Raw genomic sequence first — 20,466 nt, 5'->3', positions numbered from 1 at the left:
CACGTTGAAATATCATTTTCAGTCATTTGATGCAAAAGAAAATGTTTTTGCTCTTTCTTCCTTGATGAGTTTACCAAATTACCCCCATAGCATAGGTAATAAGCTATTTCAGTAGATTAAATGGCATGGCAATTAGAGAAATATTTTTGAAAACAATAAATAATAAAGTATATAATATCAAATAAGGTGGTGAGTAAGTCATATATTTATTAAAAAATAAAATACATATAAAATAAAACAAAATTATATATACACCAATACACCACTCAATCATAATTCTAAGGATTATAATAATATTTGAGTAGTTAACTTAATTAACATTTCGCACCACAATTATAAATTTTATGTTAGAATTTTGGGTTTCCTTCCCACTTAAATTTACAAGTTAAATAAGTCTTTTCCAAGTCAATGGACTAGGGGCGTAAATGTCATTCCAATATAAACAAACAATGCAGAATTGATTTTTTGGAGAAAAATGAGGCAAATGGCATTTTAGCGTGCTGCATCGGTTTGAGAATGGTATTTTAGCGAAATCAAAACTAGAAGTGGCGTTATAGCGAAACCGCTTTTTGAGAGTGGTAGAATAGCAATTTTCTCTGCATCCAACCAACCATCCGAGCAATCGGTTGGTCTCGTTGGACCATTTCATGACTTCGATTTACAGAGAAACTATCCGTTTTTTCAGTGTAATTTTACAGTTCTCGAGAAGGTATCATGAGGTACCAAAATTTTAGCGTAAAATTTGGTAAAATTTTGGTACCTCATGTGCCTTCTCAGTTCTCATTAAAATTGCTTTTTTAAAAAAATTCTTCGCGGCGCGCGAGGGGGGGGGGGGGGGGGGGGGGGGGGGGGGCTGTATGGATTTGATTAAACTCGAAAGAGTACAAGAGTTGTTACAAGCCTGTTTATAGGCTTGCAATAGCGCTGCAGAGTACACGTTTTTCCAGTGGTTAGTTACACAGCGATCATCTATTTTGAATTGTTCGGCCCACGGTGTAATATCTTGAATACATTGTCGTAGCACTCTCGTTAAATTTGTTAACCCATCAGATAAACAAAGCTTAAGCAGCGGGTGCACAACAATTGTAAAACTTGAAGCGAACTTCTCTTGTTAATTATCTTGCGGTAAGGCATCATCCTCTAATAAGCTTCCGTCTTTCTCCTTATCTTCACAGCTAGTCCACCCTTCATCCTCAGTGTTACCGAGAACACGTGCTCCGGCACGCCGCCGCCGGCGACCTCCTTCAAGACGTCAACCACCAACTCCTCGAACACGTTAGCAACTATGGACTTCATCTGCACGTAAGCCATCTCCTTCCCCAGGCACGTCCTCGGCCCGGCGTGGAACACCGTGAACCGGAACGGGCTCGCCGGCTGGAACGCGCCGTCCTCGCCGAGCCACCGCTCCGGCCTGTACTCCATGCAGTCCTCGCCCCATATGGCGGCGAGCCGCCCCATGGCGTACGCGCTGTAATTCACGAACCAGCCGGCGCGGACGAACGTGCCGTCGGGCAGCGTATCGTCAGCCGCGCACGATTGCGGGTCCATCGGCACTGGCGGGTACAGCCGCATCGACTCGGTGAGCGCGGCGTGGAGGTAGTGCATCTCCCGGAGCGCGTCGAACCCGAACGGCTCGCCGGGGCGCGTCCCGGTCGCCTTCCTCACCGCGCGAACCTCGTCGGCGATCCGCACCACCACATCCGGCCGGGATGACATGAGCCAGAAGAACCACGTCAGCCCCGACGACGTCGTCTCTCGGCCGGCTATGAGAAAGCTAAGGACGATGTCCCGTAGGACCTCGTCGCTATAGTCGTCGCTCGCCACGAACTTAGACAAGACATCGTCTCTGTCTTCCACGGACGCGCTCTGACGCCGGGCGCGAACAATGTCCATGGCGAAGGCATGGACGTCGGCTACGGCCTTCTTGAGTCGGCGCTCCGTTCCCACATTGAACATCTTCTTGATCTTCCATGAGATCCCGATGGGGTCCATGAAGCGGCCGATGACGAGGTCCTGTGCCTCGCCGAATGAATGCATGAACTCCGACTTGGACTCCTCCAGGACCCCGCCGTCGGCTAGGCATCGTGGATCGTGCCCGAACACCACCATGCAGATAGTGTCGAAACCGAATCGTTGGAGCACATCCTGCAAGTCGAGGACGACATCACCGGCGGCGGCGCGGCGGAGCAGAGGGAGCAGTCGGTTTGCGACCTCGTCCTGCACGACGTCGACGACGAACCTGCGCAGGGAGCGCTTGCTGAACTCGTAGCTGGCGTTCTTGCGTTGCCAGAGCCACTGGTCGCCATCGGAGTTGAACAGACCATGGCCGAGGAAATCCTCGAGCATGCCAATGGCGTGCTCCCCCTTGGGATAGTTGGCGAAGTTGGTGCGCAGGATGTGCTCGACGTCGACCGGGTTGGCAGTGACGAAGCCTGTCCGCATCCCGGGGATCCAGAATCCCATCCTCATCTCCGGGCTACCGGCGATGAGCTCCGACGACCAATCAAGGAAGCGGTGGCTGTTGTTGAGGAAAGCAGGGAGATATCCGAGCAGTGGGTGCGCCTTGAAGCCATGGGTGGTGGGCTTCTTCTTGGCCAGTGTTCTGGTGAGCTGGTACGACATGTACAGTACAAGAGGCAGCAGGAGGAGCATGGAATAGGAGAACTCCATTGCCATGACACACTGATCGATTGACTTGCTCTCTCGGCTGATCGCAGCTGGTTGACTTCTTCACCTATGGATGAAGGTAACAGGAGTGTCCGCCTGTGCTTATATACTGCTAAGCTGCATCATGAACAAATTTCAGTGTCCGACTCAATTGAACTCATAATCAATTAATTTGAAGATCAACGCAATTCTTAAATATTTTGAAGAACTCTGTGCCTGGCCATGGATAGGGATATATGCACATGAGTGCCAAGCTACTTTCAGCTTGTTGTCCAAGATAGAACCTTGCGTTGCGGGCAATACTAGTTTAATCCAATGGATGATTAAGAAGTGATTCATTAGGAATCTTCGGATGGTGTTGCGTTGTACATGGAGGTAAATCATCTGCAGCAATTCGGTTGATTTCATCTTGTGCTGATACCGTACTGATTGCACCGTCTCAGCATATTGTGCCGACAAATCTAGAGGCCATAATAGCAAATAAACTATTAATAAGGACTGAAATATTTAGCTAGCAAGCTGAGTGATCTATTAGTGTATTAGTGTTGAAATATTTACATCCCAATCTTTTCGTCTGTTTTTATACTTATAAAACAAGTTTAATTTTTCAACTTTAAATTTAAAGTTAATTTTAAATTTTTTTCACCAAAGTTTATTTTTCATCTTTAGTTTTAGATCTCTAAGAATACGTATATAAAAATTTAATTTATAAATTATTTTTTGTTTACAAATATGCATGAAAAAGCCAAACAATTAGCCCAGCAAGGTGAGTGATCCTATCAAAGAAAAAGCAGAGAGCAAGCAGAACAAGGTGAGGGATCCTATCAAAGAAAAAACAGAGAGCAAGCAGAACGATTGATTAATCTTTGAGCTAGAGCCGCTCTTTCCTCAATCCCAAAATAAACAAATATAAAACTGAATGGAATGCATCCTAGTTAAATTCCAAAATAAACAAATATAAAATTGAATGGAACACATAATAACAGTATTACGAATCAGACAGAACTTGTGCAAGATATGCAATCCTAAATTTGTTTGTTGTTACAGTGATAGGATCACGAGTAGCTGCAAGATTGGCCGACAGCTACCGCACAAGCCGGCCTTGCACATGTTTAGTCCCAAAATTTTCACCCAAAAACATCAGATCAAATTTTTAAACACTTAAATGAAGTATTAAATATAGATGAAACAAAAAAACTAATTGTACAGTTATGTGAGAAATCGTGAAACGAATCTTTTGAGTCTAATTAGTCTATGATTAGCCAAGAGTGCTACAGTAACCTACATATGCTAATGACAGATTAATTATGCTTAAAAGATTTGTCTCACGGTTTCTAGACGAGCCATGATATTTGTTTTTTTATTCATGTCCGAAAACCCCTACTGACATCCAGTCAAATGTCTGATGTGATACCAAAAATTTTATTTTCCCCGACTAAACACCCCCTATACAAAATAAGAAACGCGGCGGCGTCGGCCTAATTTGTAATCTGACATTTGTGTCTGATGATGAATCTGATGCACACTTGTAAATGTGGCTTGTCGTCTGTCAAGAGAAGCTAGGCCAGCTGCTATATACTCTTCCGATTTGAAGTGTTCTGCTGAGACTGTAGAAATCATAGCAAAAGATTGTGACCTATCAAACGTGAGTGCTTCTAGCCTCTCTTTGCTGCTAATTCGTGAGTAAGAACATTATTTCGCAATTTGCTGTCTCACCAAAAATAAAAAATAAAAAAATCAGTTAGTGTTGAATGGAGCACTGCGAGAGAGACACGTGGGATATCTCCAAGGTTTGACGTGGGATGATGCTGTGAATAAAAGCCCAGGTGTTTTCAAAGCCTTTGCAAATTTTGAAATTAAAAATGGTGTTGACTTTGATGACAGAAACCAAGAATTACCGGTAAGTTCAAACCCGTGCAATTCATGCATATCGCTTTGAAGATATTATCAATATTTCTGATGTTTAGGGTGGGAGCGTTGCTTCCGTCCAGCATCCTGTACCGGCCGTTACCGGTACCGGGAGGTACAGACTTTAATCCGGCCGTCCATGCTATGAAGGGTGCGATTGGAAACAGAGAGAAGTCGCGACCCCGCTCGCTCTTCTCCTTTCATTCTTTCTGTTTCCTCCCTCCGAGCTATCGGTGCCGCCATTTTTTCTCCTCCGTCCGAGCGCAGCGCCGCCCGCACGCAAGCTCGCCCCGCATCTGCTCGCCCCTCTCCTGTGTGTTGGCTCGCTCGCCTCGCATCTGCTCGCCCCGCATCCACGCCCCCGCCTGTGCGCTCGGTCGCTCGGCCTGCATCTGCCGTCCGTGGCGGCAGAACCAGCGAGCTCCTTCACCTGCGACCACCCCAAGTTCACAGTTAATGAGCTATCTTGTATACATAACATTGGCTATCTTGTAAAGAAACTTAAGTTGCAGGTCCTATATTGTTACATGCCACTGAATTTATTCTCTTAAGCCTGAAACTTCTCTGAATCATCTTTTTTTTTTTCTGAATCAGCTTCAGGAATCAATGACAGAGGAAAGCTCATCGTCCCGAAGCTGCTTCAGAGCTATGCCAAGGGCACCGTGGAGGACTCTCTGCTCGCGAAAACAGTGGCTTCTTCGAGTGTACTTTTGCTTGTGGCTAAGAGATATCCTGATGCTTGTGTTGGCCGTCGTTGTTTTGTTCGGGTTATGTAAAGATTAGTTTTCTAAGTCAATTTTGTAACTGCATGTATCAGTATGCTTCCTGATGGTTGGAAGTACTTCACAAGTCACAACACGTTAAGTACGAATTGCTATGTTTCCTACTTTTTTGACTTAAATGCGATCGCTGTCCTTTCCTTTGATGCATATTTCTTCTAACAGTAATTTATTCATGCTCACTCCTAAGATGACATCTATCTTTGTAGTACTCTGTCATTCCAATTTGTCAGCTGGCTTCATGAACTTGCTGTCAATAATTCTATTCTGCTGACACTGAACTTCTAAATGACTGAACTCAAAGTGGCGCCAGCTGATCTAGAGCTTGTTGCAAAGAACTGCAAGTCATTGATTTCATTCAAGATGAGTGAATGTGATCTTTCAGATCTTATTAGTATTTTTCCAAGCAGCCAATGCTCTGCTAGACCTTGCTGGAGGAGCATTCTATGGGTACGAGAGATCACCGAGTATGAAAAAGTTAAGTTCCCACCCAGATTATGCTTCTTGGGGCTTACCTACATGGGGAGAAATGAGAGGCCTGCTATTTTCCCTTTTTTGATGAAGCTCAAGAAACTGGTCTTGCAGTACACTTTTCTCACGACAGAAGCTCAAGAAATCTGAGTTACATTAGGTCTAACTAGGGGTGGATAACGAGCCGGCCCGGCTCGGCTCGGTCTAGCTCGTTAAGATAACGAGCTAAAAACCTAACTCGGCTCGGCTCGTTACAATGCTCGAGCTGGCTCGTTAGGCTCGTGAGCCATGCATGAAAAGTGAATTTAAACAATTTTTCAATAGATTATACAAGCAAATTTTCAGTTCAAACATGAAAATCATATGAAATTGTATCTAAATATTAAAGTTTAAACCAACATGTCACATGGTAAACCTATTCATATTGAACACATGCATTCCGGGGTGGAATCAATGAACGCCGGCGAATCGCATGTCTTTGGTCTAGCTCGTTAGGCTCGCGAGTAGCTCATGAGCTAGCTTGAGCTGGCTCGTTATCTCTAACGAGCTAAAATGCTAGCTCGGCTCGTTAGAAAAATAAAACGAGCCGAGTCGAGCCGAGCCAAGTTTGTCACGAATCGAGCAAGCTAGATCTATTTCGTAACTGCACATATTTATAGGTAAGAAACCAGTTTTCCAGCACCCGTCCATCCAATATGATTTCAACCAAATTGAACAATGCACATCCAAAAAATTTAGAGGGCAAACAAGGGCCTAAGATTCTTTTATTATAAATGAGATGACATACTAAAAAGGTCTATTACCTCATAGCCAACTGACATGTAGAAAATTAACAACAGCAAGCATAGTACATATTATCAAATAACTTCATAAGAAGGAGCATAGCTGCAACTATAGCTAAAATGAACCAATTCCTAATATCCTCGGTCTCTTTTTTCTGCTTGGATAACTTCCTCTTGAATGCAAATTCCATGTCAGCCATTTCCAGCTCCAGCTTCATTCTTTCGTCTTCTGCCTTCGTTTTCTGAACATAGCAAGTCCACTCAGAGCGCTTCTTGCCAGGATTGGCATCTTCCAGCAAGTGTCAAAGTTGCTCGAATGCATTTTGTACTCTTGGATGCCACTCTGGATCTACCCAAATCAAAGTGTCGCATTGCTCTTCCTCCTAACAGAAATTTACGACAATTATTTTTTACGTTCTTGAATAAATTAGCAGAAAATCGAAGCCGCCCAAATCCCAAACCCGCTGCCGCCACAACGCCAGCTCCGACGACCACCGCATCACCGCGGCCGGCACCATTGCGCCCGTCGCCACCAAGGCTGCCCAACCGCCGCGCCCGCCACCACTGACGACGCCGTCGCCGCCTCCGCCTCTAACAGACCAGGCGCCGCCGCCGCTGCTCGCCTACATGGAGCACTTCAGACGCCGCCGCAGCCGCCGCCTCGCCTCACATGGAGCACCTCGACGCCGCACCTCCCACGGAGCACCTCGCCGCCCACGAACGAGCTCGCCTCGAGGCTGCGCCTCCCACGGAGCGCCTCGCCGCCGCCCACGAACGTGCTCGCCTCGACACCGCGCCTCCCATGGACCACCTCGCTGCCGCGCCTCCCACGGAGTACCTCGCTGCCGCCGCCACTCACGAACGAGCTCGTCGCCGCCGCCGCCTACGGATCGGAACGAGCCCTATTTCTCTCTCCTGGACACCCCTATGCGAAATGACAAATTTACCCTTCCACCACTCAAATGATTCCGGTACCAGCTTATGGGCAAAATGGTACCGGGAGGTACCAACTAATTACCACCATCCGATTGAGCTTATTGTGTGGCTCAGATTTGGTACCGGCAGGATACTGATGGTACCTGCTGGATGGGAGCAAAGCTCTTAGGGTGGTGGAGAGAGCCTTAATCAGTTAAGTGAACGCTGCATCTCCTACCTGAATAAAATTGCTCAGGATCACATCGGTAAGCAAAAGGCTGTCATGAAAACATTAAACTTTCACTCTAGAGTTCATGTATATTGAGCACTACAATAAGTTCAATGCTACAGAAAGCTATTTCAACTAGATCACATTTTATATGTTAAACTGTACTGGTCCTTACTAGCTTATCACCATGAATTCTCAACTCTGAACATGTTTGCTGATGCTGTATTGATAGAGGAGCGGGTGATCGTTGTCTGCCATGGTGCAGCCATACTGGAGCTTTGCCGACACACTGACCCATCCAACAGCTAAATTCGTAGGAAAATTCGCAATACCTCACTGATCATTTTTCGCATTTCCGGCGTAACCGGCCGGTGGATCCTTGAGAGGTGTGGAGACATCATCCATCTTGACGAAAATGGCTTTTTGGAGGATGTATTTGGTGAAGACGGGTTTCTGCAACGTAATAAATCATGATCAACTGATCAAGAACTACTCTTGTGTGCAACACTTCTTTCAGATGGTGTCAGGTGAGGTGTATAATCTGAAAAGAAAAATCGCTGATTCGAATGTCGCTGAGAGAAGCGGCTTTGCAGGAAGGTAAATAGGTTCTGCTGTTTAGGGGATATAAGAAAACGGAATTCGCCTATACACAATCGCCGTAACCCATAGAGTGGTGCGGTGGTGGCGTGGTGCCGCTCGCCTCCGCGCTTCCTCCTCCGGTCGCCGCCGCCGCCGCTCGGCCACTGTCGTCTGCGTTTCATGTCTAGACTCCTGCCACGCATCACCCCGCTCCCGCATCGCCGCCGCCGCCGTCCCAACCCTTTGATCTCCCCTGCCGTCGCCGCATCGCTCGCCCGCGTCCTCGCCACCCGCTCCACGGACCCCACCTGGGCTCGCTCCCTCGCCGCGCTGCTCCCCTCCCCGCTCTCCGACGCCCGCCTCGCCGCCGCCGTCTCCTCCCTTCCCGACCCCGACCTCGCCCTCGCGCTCCTCTCCTGGTCCCACTCCCCCGACCACCATGGCGCCCTCCCCGGCCCTACCCCTCTCGCCCACTCCGCGCTGCTCCCTCTCCTCGCGCGCTCCCTCCGCTTCGACGCCGTGGAGGACACGCTCCAGTCCATGTCTCTCGCGGGCGCCGCGCCCACGCGCGCCTGCCTCGGCGCGCTCGTCGCCGCCTACGCCGACGCAGGCATGCTCGGTAAGGCCACCGAAATGTGCGAGCGCGTCAAGGAGCAGTACGGTTCGCTCCCGGAGGTGACCCATTGCAACACTCTGCTCAAGCTCCTAGTGGAGAAGCGGCTCTGGGACGACGCCCACAAGTTGTATGATGAAATGCTTGCCGAGGAGAGTGGTGCGGATAACTACAGTACCTTTGTGCTTGTCCGGGGGCTATGCCTGGAAGGGCGAGTGGAGGAGGGTTTGAAATTGATTGAGGCAAGGTGGGGAGTTGGATGCATCCCGCATGTCGTGTTCTATAACGTCTTGATCGATGGGTATTGCTGGCGTGGGGACATGGGTAGAGGATTGTTGCTCTTAGGAGAAATGGAGACAAAGGGATTCTTGCCAACCGTTGTGACATATGGATCTCTTATAAATTGGCTCAGGAGGAAAGGTGACCTAGAGAAGATTGGTAGCTTATTTTTGGAGATGAAGAAAAGGGGATTGTCCCCCAATGTCCAGATTTATAACAGTGTCATCGATGCTTTGTGCAAATCCCGGTCTGCAACACAGGCAATGGCGATCTTGAAGCACATGTTTGCAAGTGGATGTAAACCAGATATCATCACATTTAATGCTTTGATATCTGGGCTTTGCCATGAAGGGCATGTCCAAAAGGCTGAGCATTTTCTGAGGGAGGCCATCAGGAGGGAGTTGAACCCAAATCAGTTTAGCTATACTCCATTGATACATGGCTTCTGTATGAGAGGACAGTTGACAGCTGCATCAGATTTTCTTGTGGAAATGATGGGCAGAGGGCATGCTCCTGATGTGGTCACATTTGGAGCACTAATTCATGGTCTTGTAGTTGTTGGGAAGGTTACTGACGCTTTGGTTGTCCGTGAGAAGATGGCAGAAAGGCAGGTGCTCCCAGATGTTAACATATATAATGTATTGATTAGTGGTCTATGCAAGAAACACATGCTTCCTGCAGCTAAGAACATTCTTGAGGAGATGCTTGGACAAAATATCCAAGCTGATGAGTTTGTTTATGCCACATTAATTGACGGGTTCATTAGGAGTGAGAATCTTGGTGACGCAAAGAAAATATTTGAATTCATGGAACAAAAGGGCGTCCGCCCTGATATTGTTAGCTGCAATGCCATGATAAAAGGCTACTGTCAGTTTGGAATGATGAGTGAGGCAATTCAATGCATGAGTAACATGAGAAAGGTTGGGTGCATCCCAGATGAGTTTACATATACTACAGTTATTAGTGGCTATGCTAAACAAGGTAACATCATTGGAGCTCTAAGGTGGTTATGTGACATGATCAAGCGGAAATGCAAGCCAAATATTGTCACATACTCTTCATTAATAAATGGGTACTGCAAGATAGGTGATACAGACACTGCAGAAGGCTTGTTTGCAGATATGCTGGCTGAAGGTCTATTTCCTAATGTGATAACTTATACCACTCTAATTGGTAGCCTGCTTAAAAAAGATAATGTACTCAGAGCTTGTTCATACTTTGAAAGCATGTTGTTGAACAATTGTTCTCCTAATGATGTTACCTTGCATTATCTAGTCAATGGGCTCACTAGTGGAAGTGCCATCAACAACTCAATCAGTTGTAACACTTATGAGGTTCATGACAAGGATGTCCTTTTAGTTGTATTCAAGAAGTTGGTTTCTGACATAGGGGATCTGAGGAATTCAGCATACAATGCCATCATCTTCAGCCTGTGTAGACATAATATGCTTGGGGAAGCACTGGATTTTAAAAACAGAATGGCTAAAAAGGGCTATGTGGCCAATCCTGTCACCTTCCTTTCACTCCTTTATGGCTTTTGTTCTGTTGGGAAATCAGTGAATTGGAAGAGCATCCTTCCTAATGAAGTTCAGAGAGATGAATTCAAGATAATCTTTAGGTACAAAACTTTATTTGACCAATATGTAGCTGAGTCAGTTTGCTATGAAGTCTCCAGCGTTTTACAGCAATATCATGAAGAGTCCTTGCAACAAGTGGAGCAGAAATTTGCTAATTCGTGATGCCTGCCTACCTGGCCCCTGCAAATGAGGGAGATCATTTTCTTTCCTGGCCAGCGAAGTCCCTGGACAAATTCATTAATGAAGAAATGTGATTATAGGATACAAAGTTATAACAACAAGGTTGTTGATAAGCTTATTTTAACAAGGTCATTTCGTTAATATGGATAACAAGGTCATTTCCTCTTGTTCTTCTCTTGTTTTCATACCCTTCTTAATCCTTGTTCCCATCCAAAGTAAGCCTTATATTTTGTAAAGGAGTTTGTATGTTATCAGGCCCAGTATTTTCACATGTACTCACATGTACTCCTATAGCCACATTTGCACATGCTTCTCTTTTCTTTCTCTAATTTGTAAATGTCAGTACTTGTTTCATAAAAATCTCATGCTTGTTTTTATCAGTGCAGATCTGAATATTTGTGGTCTGGCATGGTACATGATATTGTTCTTTGTTGCCACAGGTACTGCAAGTGCAGAAAATATAGCTTCAGAACTGAAGGTCACCCCAGCACATAGTTCACTGCGAGTCCACCCTATGGGTGTTTTCTGCCGATCGATTGCTGCAGCAAACACATTCCCCTGCACACTTCAGTAAATCTTTGGCTGCATCTATGGTATTGTCTTATATTTTTTTTGCTTTATGTGTATTATTTTATTTTTCTTATTGGTTGTCATGACCAATTAAATGTAATGTTAATTGTCTATGTTATTAACTAATGTATTATTCCTTTATTTGCTAGTTTTTATTGTTATATCATCACTGAACCGAACTAGGACAGAAATTGATTTGGTATGTTTGTCATGTTGTACAATATTTTTTCTTTTAGGGATCTTTTAGAGTTTGATGGAAAGCTAGGAACAGAATAGGATGACCTTCTGAAAAATTATTAATATCAAATTAACAATAATGTACAACATACTTACAATAAAATGATAAATATCAAGCATGGGCCTAGAAATTCATGTTTCATGTTTGGCACAAGAGAGTTATAACTTTGTGGCTGATGACTATGCATTACAAACTACTAGTTTATTGTCGATGAAGGACATGAACAGATTTTGACGCTCCATGGTACAAAGCATGTTATAATATTACTGGATTAAACCAAGCACATGGAAATTCTTTTAAGCTGTTGTCCTCGTTTGCTACAGTTGGGTTAACCTGGAGTTGTCTTTATAAACCAAGGTGTATGTTGTAATACCAGACCTTTCACAACCAAGATGGACTAACCCACCCCATCCGTTCAGACACATGCATATGGACCTTGAAGTTCTAGCTATGCCAGATGCTAACCGATGCCTTGAAATCTTGTATTCTTTCTACTATTTTGCTGAAAGAAAACCTTGACATATGACTTGAAATAAGTTAGTAGTTAATTATGTTCTTCGTTCTAATTATAACAGTATATCTGTAAAAGCAGCCATTGGAGACTTTATTTGGCAGAGGGGATAAACAAGAAATGTTTTGTTGACATTTTACGTTTTACAGACTTGTGACTTCAATAGTATTGCTTTGTCCTGTTACTGCATCTGTCTACAGTCAGTTTCTTTCATATGCTGTTATGTTACTCCACTTTTTATGGAAATATATTATGATTTCTTTTTTTCTTGGCCTTGATACCAGGATGCTTCAGCTGTAATACTGAAAGATCTTGAGGAGCTTCTGGAAAATTCTCAAGAGGTAAATTTGCTGTTCTTGCCATTGTAGATTCTTGAGTACTTGAGAGCTTACAGCTGAACCAAAATGGAACGTTTTCCAGTCTAATTTTATTTTTAATTAGACTCATCTAGATATGCATGAAAGCAATAATTCAAAAGGATGGAGTTTTGATATGCTTAATTGGCCTGATCAGAAATTCTATTGGAATATAACTAGTTCGTCTATTTTTTTGTGGTAGTTGAAAGTTGAACTTGAACCCTACTGTTTGAAGATACAAGTACTTTAAGTCGTTTAGATTTTGCATGATTATCTTATTTTACCATTTTTATTCTATTTTTTCTTCAAGGAGCAAAGTGAGGTCCGCTTTGCTGCTGTAAGATGGGCAACAACACTATACGATATGAAGCACTGCCCAAGCCGGTACATTTACATTTTCTGCTAGGCAGTTAGAATTTTAATCCACTGGGTTAAGTTTAGTTTGCATCCCTAACTAGTGATGAACTGATAAAGGTGATGTCACTTGCTGGAAAGAAAGTACATAGCTCAGTGTACAAACTCATGTTGTTATGTCCTTTCTCATGCTTAGATGCTTGCAGCCATGGTGCTTTTCAATCAGTCTTCAATTATCCTATCGCTGTAGAAATATATTTAGAAGTGTAACTGAGGGCTACTGTGCTGTCATTTGAATATGTGCAGATAACTGAAGAAATGGTACAGAAATCAACTGATGTTCTTGTAAAAGTTGTTGAATCTGAGGGTTCGACATTGGCTTCTTGGTCTTATTGGTCTGCGCTGTGCATTGCCTTCTATTAATCGAAACTCCTCTCAAGGTAAAATGTGTATTCACCACGTTCCTCTGCTATGTATTTGTTTAAGCTAATCTCATTTATCGCAGATGCACTTTTAACAATCCTGAATGAGAGGCTGGCCAAGCTGCTTTCTGAAAATGATACTAAAGCTATACAAAAGATTTTGATATCACTGGGACACCTATCTTGGAACGAGTTGTCCTTTGCACATCTGAAGAATGCGTTGGACTTAATATTTAGTCTTTCACGCTCTAATGTATTTCTTTGATCAATCCAAAACTTGTAGTTAAAAATATTCTATATTGACCATTTCTATTCCGAAATATCGTTACTCAGGTGGAAGATATTCTTTTGCAGCGGGGAAGCGCTATATTTTATATGGGGAAAAGTTCCTGTGACCACTACTAGAAACAAATTTTGTCCCCCTTTCCCAGGCCACAAACTATCTTACTGGTGATGCACCCCTACTTGTCTCTGTTAACTCCAATAAAAGAAGCGGTTGTGAAGAATCACACGCAATGGCTCGAGAAGAAATTATAAAAAGGTTGTTTGATACACTAATTTATAGCAGTAGAAAAGTGGAACGGTGTGCAGGTACTTTCTGGTTGGTCTCACTTGCAATGTACTGCGGTCAGCATCCAAAGATCCTCGAACTGCTTCCACAAATTCAGGTTTGCCAAACAATGATAAGATATCTTGATCATTATAGGTGACGATTTCAGACTTGCAGATCTCTGCAGATTACAACATCCTCCATCACTCTTCAGGAGTGCAGGGCATTATATAGTTTACACGTAATTTACAGTACAAACACTCGTGTACATATTAGCTGACAAGTCTGCAAATCTTGCATTTCTTGCTCATCCAGAACAATGCCATGACAAACATTTTTTGAGTGAGTGCCGCACCATCACTCACTTTGACAAGCATCCTCCTCTAGTAAAGCTTCCGTCTTTCTCCGTATCTTCACAGGCAACCCACCCTTCATCCTCAGTGTTACCGAGAGCACGTGCTCCGGCACGCCGCCGCCGGCGACCTCCTTCACGACGTCGACCTCGAACTCCTCCAGCAAGCTAGCAACGATGGACTTCATCTGCACGTACGCCATGTCCTTCCCCAGGCACATCCTCGGCCCGGCGTGGAACACCGTGAACCGGAACGGGCTCGCCGGCTGGAACGCGCCGTCCTCGCCGAGCCACCGCTCCGGCTTGTACTCCATGCAGTCCTCGCCCCATATGGCGGCGAGCCTCCCCATGGCGTACGCGCTGTACGTCACCGACCAGCCGGCGCGGATGGCCGTGCCGTCGGGGAGCGTGTCGTCCGCCGCGCACGACTGCGAGTCGATCGGCGCCGGCGGGTACAGCCGCATCGACTCGGTGAGCGCCGCGTGGAGGTAGTGCATCTCCCGGAGCGCGTCGAACCCGAACGGCTCGCCGGGGCGCGTCCCGGTTGCCTTCCTCGCCGCGCGGACCTCGTCGGCGATGCGTGTCACCACGTGCGGCCGTGATGACAAGAGCCAGAAGAACCACGTCAGCCCCGACGCCGTCGTCTCGCGGCCGGCGATGAGGAAGCTGAGGACGATGTCACGGAGGACCTCGTCGCTGTGCTCGTCGCTCGCCACGAACCTTGACAGGACGTCGTCTCTGTCTTGCACGGACGCGCTCTGGCGCCGGGTGCGGACGACGTCCATGGCGAAGGCGTGGACGTCGGCGATGGCCTTCCTCAGGCGACGCTCGGTGCCGACGTTAAGCCACTTCTTGATCTTCCAGGAGACCTCGATGGGGTCGAAGAAGCGACCGACGACGAGGTCCTGGGCCTCGCCGAAGGTGTGCATGAACTCCGACTTGGCCTCCTCCATGACGCCGCCGTCGGCGAGGCAGCGCGGGTCGTGCCCGAACGCCACTGCGCAGATGGTGTCGAACCCAAATCGTTGGAGCACGTCCTCCAAGTCGAGGATGGCATCGCCGCCACCATCTGCGGCGCGGCGGAGCAGCGGGAGGAGGCGGTCGGCGATCTCGGCCTGCACGACGTCGACGACGAACTTGCGCAGGGAGCGCGTGCTGAACCCGTAGCTAGCGTTCTTGCGCTGCCATTGCCACTGCTCGCCGTCGGAGTTGAACAGGCCATGGCCGAGGAAATCCTCGAGCATGCCAATGGCGTGCTCCCCCTTGGGATAGTTGGCGAAGTTGGCGCGCAGGATGTGCTCGACGTCGGCCGGGTTGCCGGTGATGATGCCGGTGCGCATCCCAGGGATCCAGAATCCCATCCTCATCTCCGGGCTGCCGACGATGAGCTCCGTCGTCCAGTCGAGGAAGCGGTGGCTGTTCTTGACGAACGCCGGGAGGTGGCCGAGCAGCGGGTGCGCCTTGAGGCCATGGGTGGTGGGCTTCTTGTCGGCGAACGTTCTGGTGAGGTGATAGGACATGTAGAGCATCGGAGGGAGGAGGAAGAGCATGGAATAGTAGTAAGAGTCCATCGCCATGGCGCACGGATTGACTTGCTCCCTTGGCTGATCGCTGGTTGACCTATGGATGAAGGTAACAGGAGTGTTCACCTGGGCTTATATACTGCTAAGCTGCGTCATGAACAAATTGCACTGTCCGACTCAATTGAACTCATAATCAATTACTTTGAAGATCAAAACAATTCTTAAATATTTTGAAGAACTGTGTGCCTGGCCATGGATGATGAGTGTCAAGTTGCTTTCAGCTTGCTGTCCAAGATAGAACCTTGCGTTGCAGGCAATACTAGTTTAATCCAATGGATGATTAAGAAATGAATCATTAGGAATCTTCTAATGGTGTTGCGTTGACATGGAGGTAAATCATCTGTAGCAATTCCGTTGATTTCATCTTGTGCTGATACCGTACTGATTGTACTGTCCCAGCATATTGTGCTGATACCGTACTGATTGTACTGTCCCAGCATATTGTGCCGACAAATCTAGACTTCTAGAGGCCATGATAGCACATAATGACATAAAGTACTAATAAGGACTGAAAATTTGAAATATTTGTTGGTTAGCAAGCTGTGATCTATAAGTACTGAAATATTTAGCTAGCAAGCTGAGTGATCCTATCAAAGAAAAAGCACAGAGCAAAATGAGCGATTGATTAATATTTGAGCTATAACAGCTATTTCTTCCATCCCAAAATAAACAAATCTAAAATTAGATGGGATACATACTAGTACTAGTACTCTCTCCATCCTAAAATATAGGCAATTATAGGATTCAAATTTTGTAACATAATATAAACATTTATATACTGATTTTCATGATTTCAATCATTCCAATGATCTTAGAGACAATCATATGCTTACAACATAAATCTAATCAATTCAAAATTTAAAATTAATCACTTAAGTGATTAAAAGAGAAATTTTTTTGATGTTTTCTTAGTCTATGCTAAATACCATAGAAATTATTGTGTTATGGATGAGAGGTAATACTATGAATTTAACAATCTATGAACCACATCTATTTCCAATTCTAGATTTGTTTGTTTTGGGATTTATGGGATAGCTGTGAGATAGGTCGACAACTACGATTTTTTTATTTTATTTTTTTAAGTATTTACCGAATTATATTTTCATTTAAAAATATTGCAAATCTAAATTCCTCATGCCCAACCAGAGGGCGTGATATATAAAACATCCTCTAGAAGAGAGTGTTAGCTGACGTGGCAAACGAAGATAGGGCCACGATGACGACCATTTGTGAGCCATCGGTTATTTTTGCAATTTAGCCTCTTGGCGCCCTCGCGAGGGGCTCGTCGTCCCACTACACCTCGTTGTCTGCGCACGACGCCTCGTCGTCCATGCGACGTGTTGCCTCCCACGTATGACGCCTTGTCGTCCGCGCGCGACGCCTTGTCGTCTGGACCACGCCTCACCTCCCATGCACCAGAAAATTTTCGCTTTCCCCCCTTGCCTCCCAATCGTCTCCCGTGCTCGATTGCAAGGGGCTAAATTACAAAAATAACCACCGGATTGCTAACGGGCATCGCCACGGCCCTATCTCGGTTTGTCACGTCAGCTAATTTGCCCTTTTAGAGGGTGTTTTATATATCGCGTCCTCTGGTTGGACTTGGGCACGAGGAGGTTAGATTTGTGATATTTGTGCCGGCCCAACTAAGATGCGAAATGCGAAACACGGCGTCGGCCTACGTGACGTTGAAGTGTCGGCCCAATCATCCAGTTGGATTTTTGAGGAAGCCCGGTTAAGGTAGTCGATGGCTTCAGCTTTCAAATCCACGCGCAATTAACCCATTCCCGCGCACACCAAGGCAAGGCAATGCACAGCACAGCACAGAGAGTGGCACAATCTTGACCTCTCTTCTGCTTCATCTGCATGTACGCATCCATAATCCCATATACGCTCAGTTTGTAGTAGGTATTTTTTGTCCTCCGTACAAACTGAGACCTCTACGTATACACGGAAACAGTTTTTAGCACACGGGTATATGTACACCCGTATGCTTGCATGTCATCTAAATAGTCATAAAAAATATAAAAAAAATTGACAAGATAGATTAATATGAGTTATATCACTTCACAAACATATAAGTTTAAATTTAACTCCTACAAGTTGTAGCAAAAAAAACAAATAAAACTGAAACTAAGTATATGCATATTCATAATTGTTTTTGTTATTTTTACTACAATTTATAGAAGTTAAATTTAAATTTGCATGTTGGTGAAGTGATATAACTCATATCAAACTATCTTGTCAATTCTTTTTATATTTTTTTAATGACTATTTAGATGACATACAAGCAACGGGTGTATATACAACTGTGTATAAAAAACTTCTTCCATATACACCTACGTACGCTTCGTTCAATTAAATGCCTTGGAGATAGAACCCAAAGCATTGCATGCAGCTGCCTCACAGCATGCGTGCACAGATTGACACCTACCTTACACTTAGAACTGTGTTGTTAATTGCAACAAAACGGCCATTTTTTTAGTGATGAAAAATTATTTTAGAAACAAATTTTTATTTAAAAAATTTTATAAAAAAACAGAGTATTTAATAGTTTGTAAAACACGCGTATAAAAGCCGATGAATAATCGAGGGATAATCTAGGAAAACAAAAGCAGCCATTGAAGCCTATATATATGTGCGCCATTTCCAGCCTCCATCCATCAGTCGAGCAGATGCAATGGAGGTGCAGGTGAAGAGGACTTTGGTTGTGCCGCCGCCGCCATGCGAGACGGAGGAGGTGCCGCTCACCGTGTTCGACCTCGTCGCGCCGACCTACCACGTCACCGTCCTCTTCGCCTTCTCGCCGCCCAACCCGACAACCCGCGCTCTCCTCGACGCTCTCCTTGCAACTCTTCCGCACTTCCCGCTCCTCACCGCGCGCCTCCACCGTGGTGGTGGCCGTCGTCGAGGCCCGTTCTTCGTTACGGGCAGAGGTGGCGCCGGCGCGCTCGTCGTCGAGGCTGAGGTGTCGTCTGATCTCTCTGAACACCTCCCGCTCGCGCCGTCGCCGGAGCTCGCGCGCCTCCACCCGCCGGCCAACACGGGCTTGCCGACGGAGCACCTGCTCCTGTTACAGATAAACCGCTTTGCCTGCGGCGGCCTCGTGGTTGCCTCGTCGGCGCACCACCAGGCCACCGATGGGTTCTCCATGAGCACCTTCTTTCACGCGTGGACCGACGCCGTCCGTCGCAACGGCGCGACGCCTCTCGACCGCCCTCTCCCGTACGGCCCTGGCTCTCTCTCGCCGCGCCGATCGCCGAGGTGCGAGTTCGAGCACCGCGGCGCGGAGTTCTTGCCGCGCGACGGCGCCGTCGCAAGGAATCAGGGCACCGCCGTCGTCCGTGTCGACCTTTCCGAGGTCGCCAACCTGCTGCTGCATTACCCGAGCGAGTTCGTCGCCGAGCTGAAGCGCCGCGCGCAGGGCAACTACACAACCTTCGAGACCGTGTCGGCGCACGTTTGGAAGAAGATCACCGCCGTGAGGGCGCTCGACGCCGGCGCGCGCACGTCGGTGAACGTCTCCGTCAACGGCCGCGCCCGTCTCGGGACGGCCGCTGTGCCCAACGGGTTCTTCGGAAACCTCATCATCAACGCCAGCTCCGGCGCCACCGCAGGGGAGCTGACCACCGGCACCCTCGCGGACGCGGCGGCGCTGGTTCGCGCGGGGATCAGAGCTGTCGACCGGCGCTACTTCCAGTCGTTCATCGACTTCGGGGCGCTGCACGACGACGGTGAGGAGCCACTGGAGCCGGCAGACGAGGACGAGCCGGGCGTTCTGTCGCCGGACGTGGACTCGGACAGCTGGCTTCACCTTGAGCTGCACCGGTTGGACCTGGGATGTGGCGGGCGGTTGGCCGGGATCCTGCCGGCGAAGGTGCCGCAGGACGGGGTGGTGGTGGTGATGCCGAGCCTGAGGAAAGGTGGTGGGGTGGAGGTGTTCGTGGCGCTGTGGGAGAAGCACGCCAAGGAGCTGACCAGCATCGCTTACACCATGGATTAATGAAACGCTAAGCCAGATGGTTTTAGCTAATTATGCAATATAGCAATCTCTACTTCTAGTATTACTAGTCTACCACTGCAACGAGCACATGACATGGATAAAATAAAATCCGCTGCGTTCGGTTCGAACTATGATTTTAGTTGTTATAAAAAAAGGAAGCTGATTGAACTTTTCACTTAAATGCCAGTCGATTTTTTTTGTGAGTTACTGTAGTTTCGGGCCTTTTGGCCCAGAAAAGAAAGTCTAGGCTCAGTATGCGCTCTCTCTTCCTCAAGTACGAGCTTTTAGTGTTTTTTTGGGCTTTGTTTTTTTTGGGTTTAGCTTCTCGCTTAATCAAAACACGTTGAAGGAGCTCCACCCCAGTGGGAGCTTTTTGGGCTCTTTTTTTCTCTGAGGTCCGGTAGCACTATTGGGTTTAGTTTTTATAGTCATTTGTCTTTTAGGTTGTGCTATTTTTTTTCTTATGATTAAGCTAGGATTTGGTTCCATTGAATTTCCAAGATAACTGTTTGTTTCGTTCAATTGACTTTGTCTTTCTATCCAAATTGTTT

At 46.5% G+C, this 20,466-nt stretch overlaps 4 protein-coding genes and 1 pseudogene across 4 annotated transcripts; 3 read left to right on the top strand and 2 right to left on the bottom strand.

The window, feature by feature from the left end:
* Positions 1 to 895: 895 nt before the first annotated feature.
* LOC102715364 (cytochrome P450 94B3-like) lies at positions 896 to 2,676 on the bottom strand. The gene has a single exon (XM_006664780.3). It carries the CDS (start codon positions 2,674 to 2,676, stop codon positions 1,141 to 1,143), a length of 1,536 nt encoding a protein of 511 aa, XP_006664843.3. The 3' UTR covers positions 896 to 1,140.
* Positions 2,677 to 4,207: 1,531 nt separating this feature from the next.
* On the top strand, positions 4,208 to 8,225 carry LOC107303396 (annotated as a pseudogene).
* Positions 8,226 to 8,370: 145 nt separating this feature from the next.
* On the top strand, positions 8,371 to 13,006 carry LOC107303387 (pentatricopeptide repeat-containing protein At1g52620-like). Its single transcript, XM_040528716.1, has 4 exons — positions 8,371 to 11,133; positions 11,420 to 11,572; positions 12,583 to 12,639; positions 12,965 to 13,006. The coding sequence occupies exon 1, from the start codon at positions 8,511 to 8,513 to the stop codon at positions 10,959 to 10,961; it is 2,451 nt and encodes an 816-aa protein (XP_040384650.1). The 5' UTR covers positions 8,371 to 8,510; the 3' UTR covers positions 10,962 to 11,133; positions 11,420 to 11,572; positions 12,583 to 12,639; positions 12,965 to 13,006.
* Positions 13,007 to 14,099: 1,093 nt separating this feature from the next.
* Positions 14,100 to 16,061, bottom strand: LOC121055725 (cytochrome P450 94B3-like). Its single transcript, XM_040528717.1, has one exon. It carries the CDS (start codon positions 15,907 to 15,909, stop codon positions 14,338 to 14,340), a length of 1,572 nt encoding a protein of 523 aa, XP_040384651.1. The 5' UTR covers positions 15,910 to 16,061; the 3' UTR covers positions 14,100 to 14,337.
* Positions 16,062 to 18,592: 2,531 nt separating this feature from the next.
* Positions 18,593 to 19,915, top strand: LOC102715149 (tryptamine hydroxycinnamoyltransferase 1). Its single transcript, XM_006662661.2, has one exon. The coding sequence runs from the start codon at positions 18,593 to 18,595 to the stop codon at positions 19,913 to 19,915; it is 1,323 nt and encodes a 440-aa protein (XP_006662724.2).
* Positions 19,916 to 20,466: the final 551 nt, after the last annotated feature.

This window comes from Oryza brachyantha, chromosome 11, assembly GCF_000231095.2.
Source record: "Oryza brachyantha chromosome 11, ObraRS2, whole genome shotgun sequence".
Classification (NCBI taxonomy): Eukaryota; Viridiplantae; Streptophyta; class Magnoliopsida; order Poales; family Poaceae; genus Oryza; species Oryza brachyantha.
This window is presented reverse-complemented; position numbering and strand designations above follow the sequence as displayed.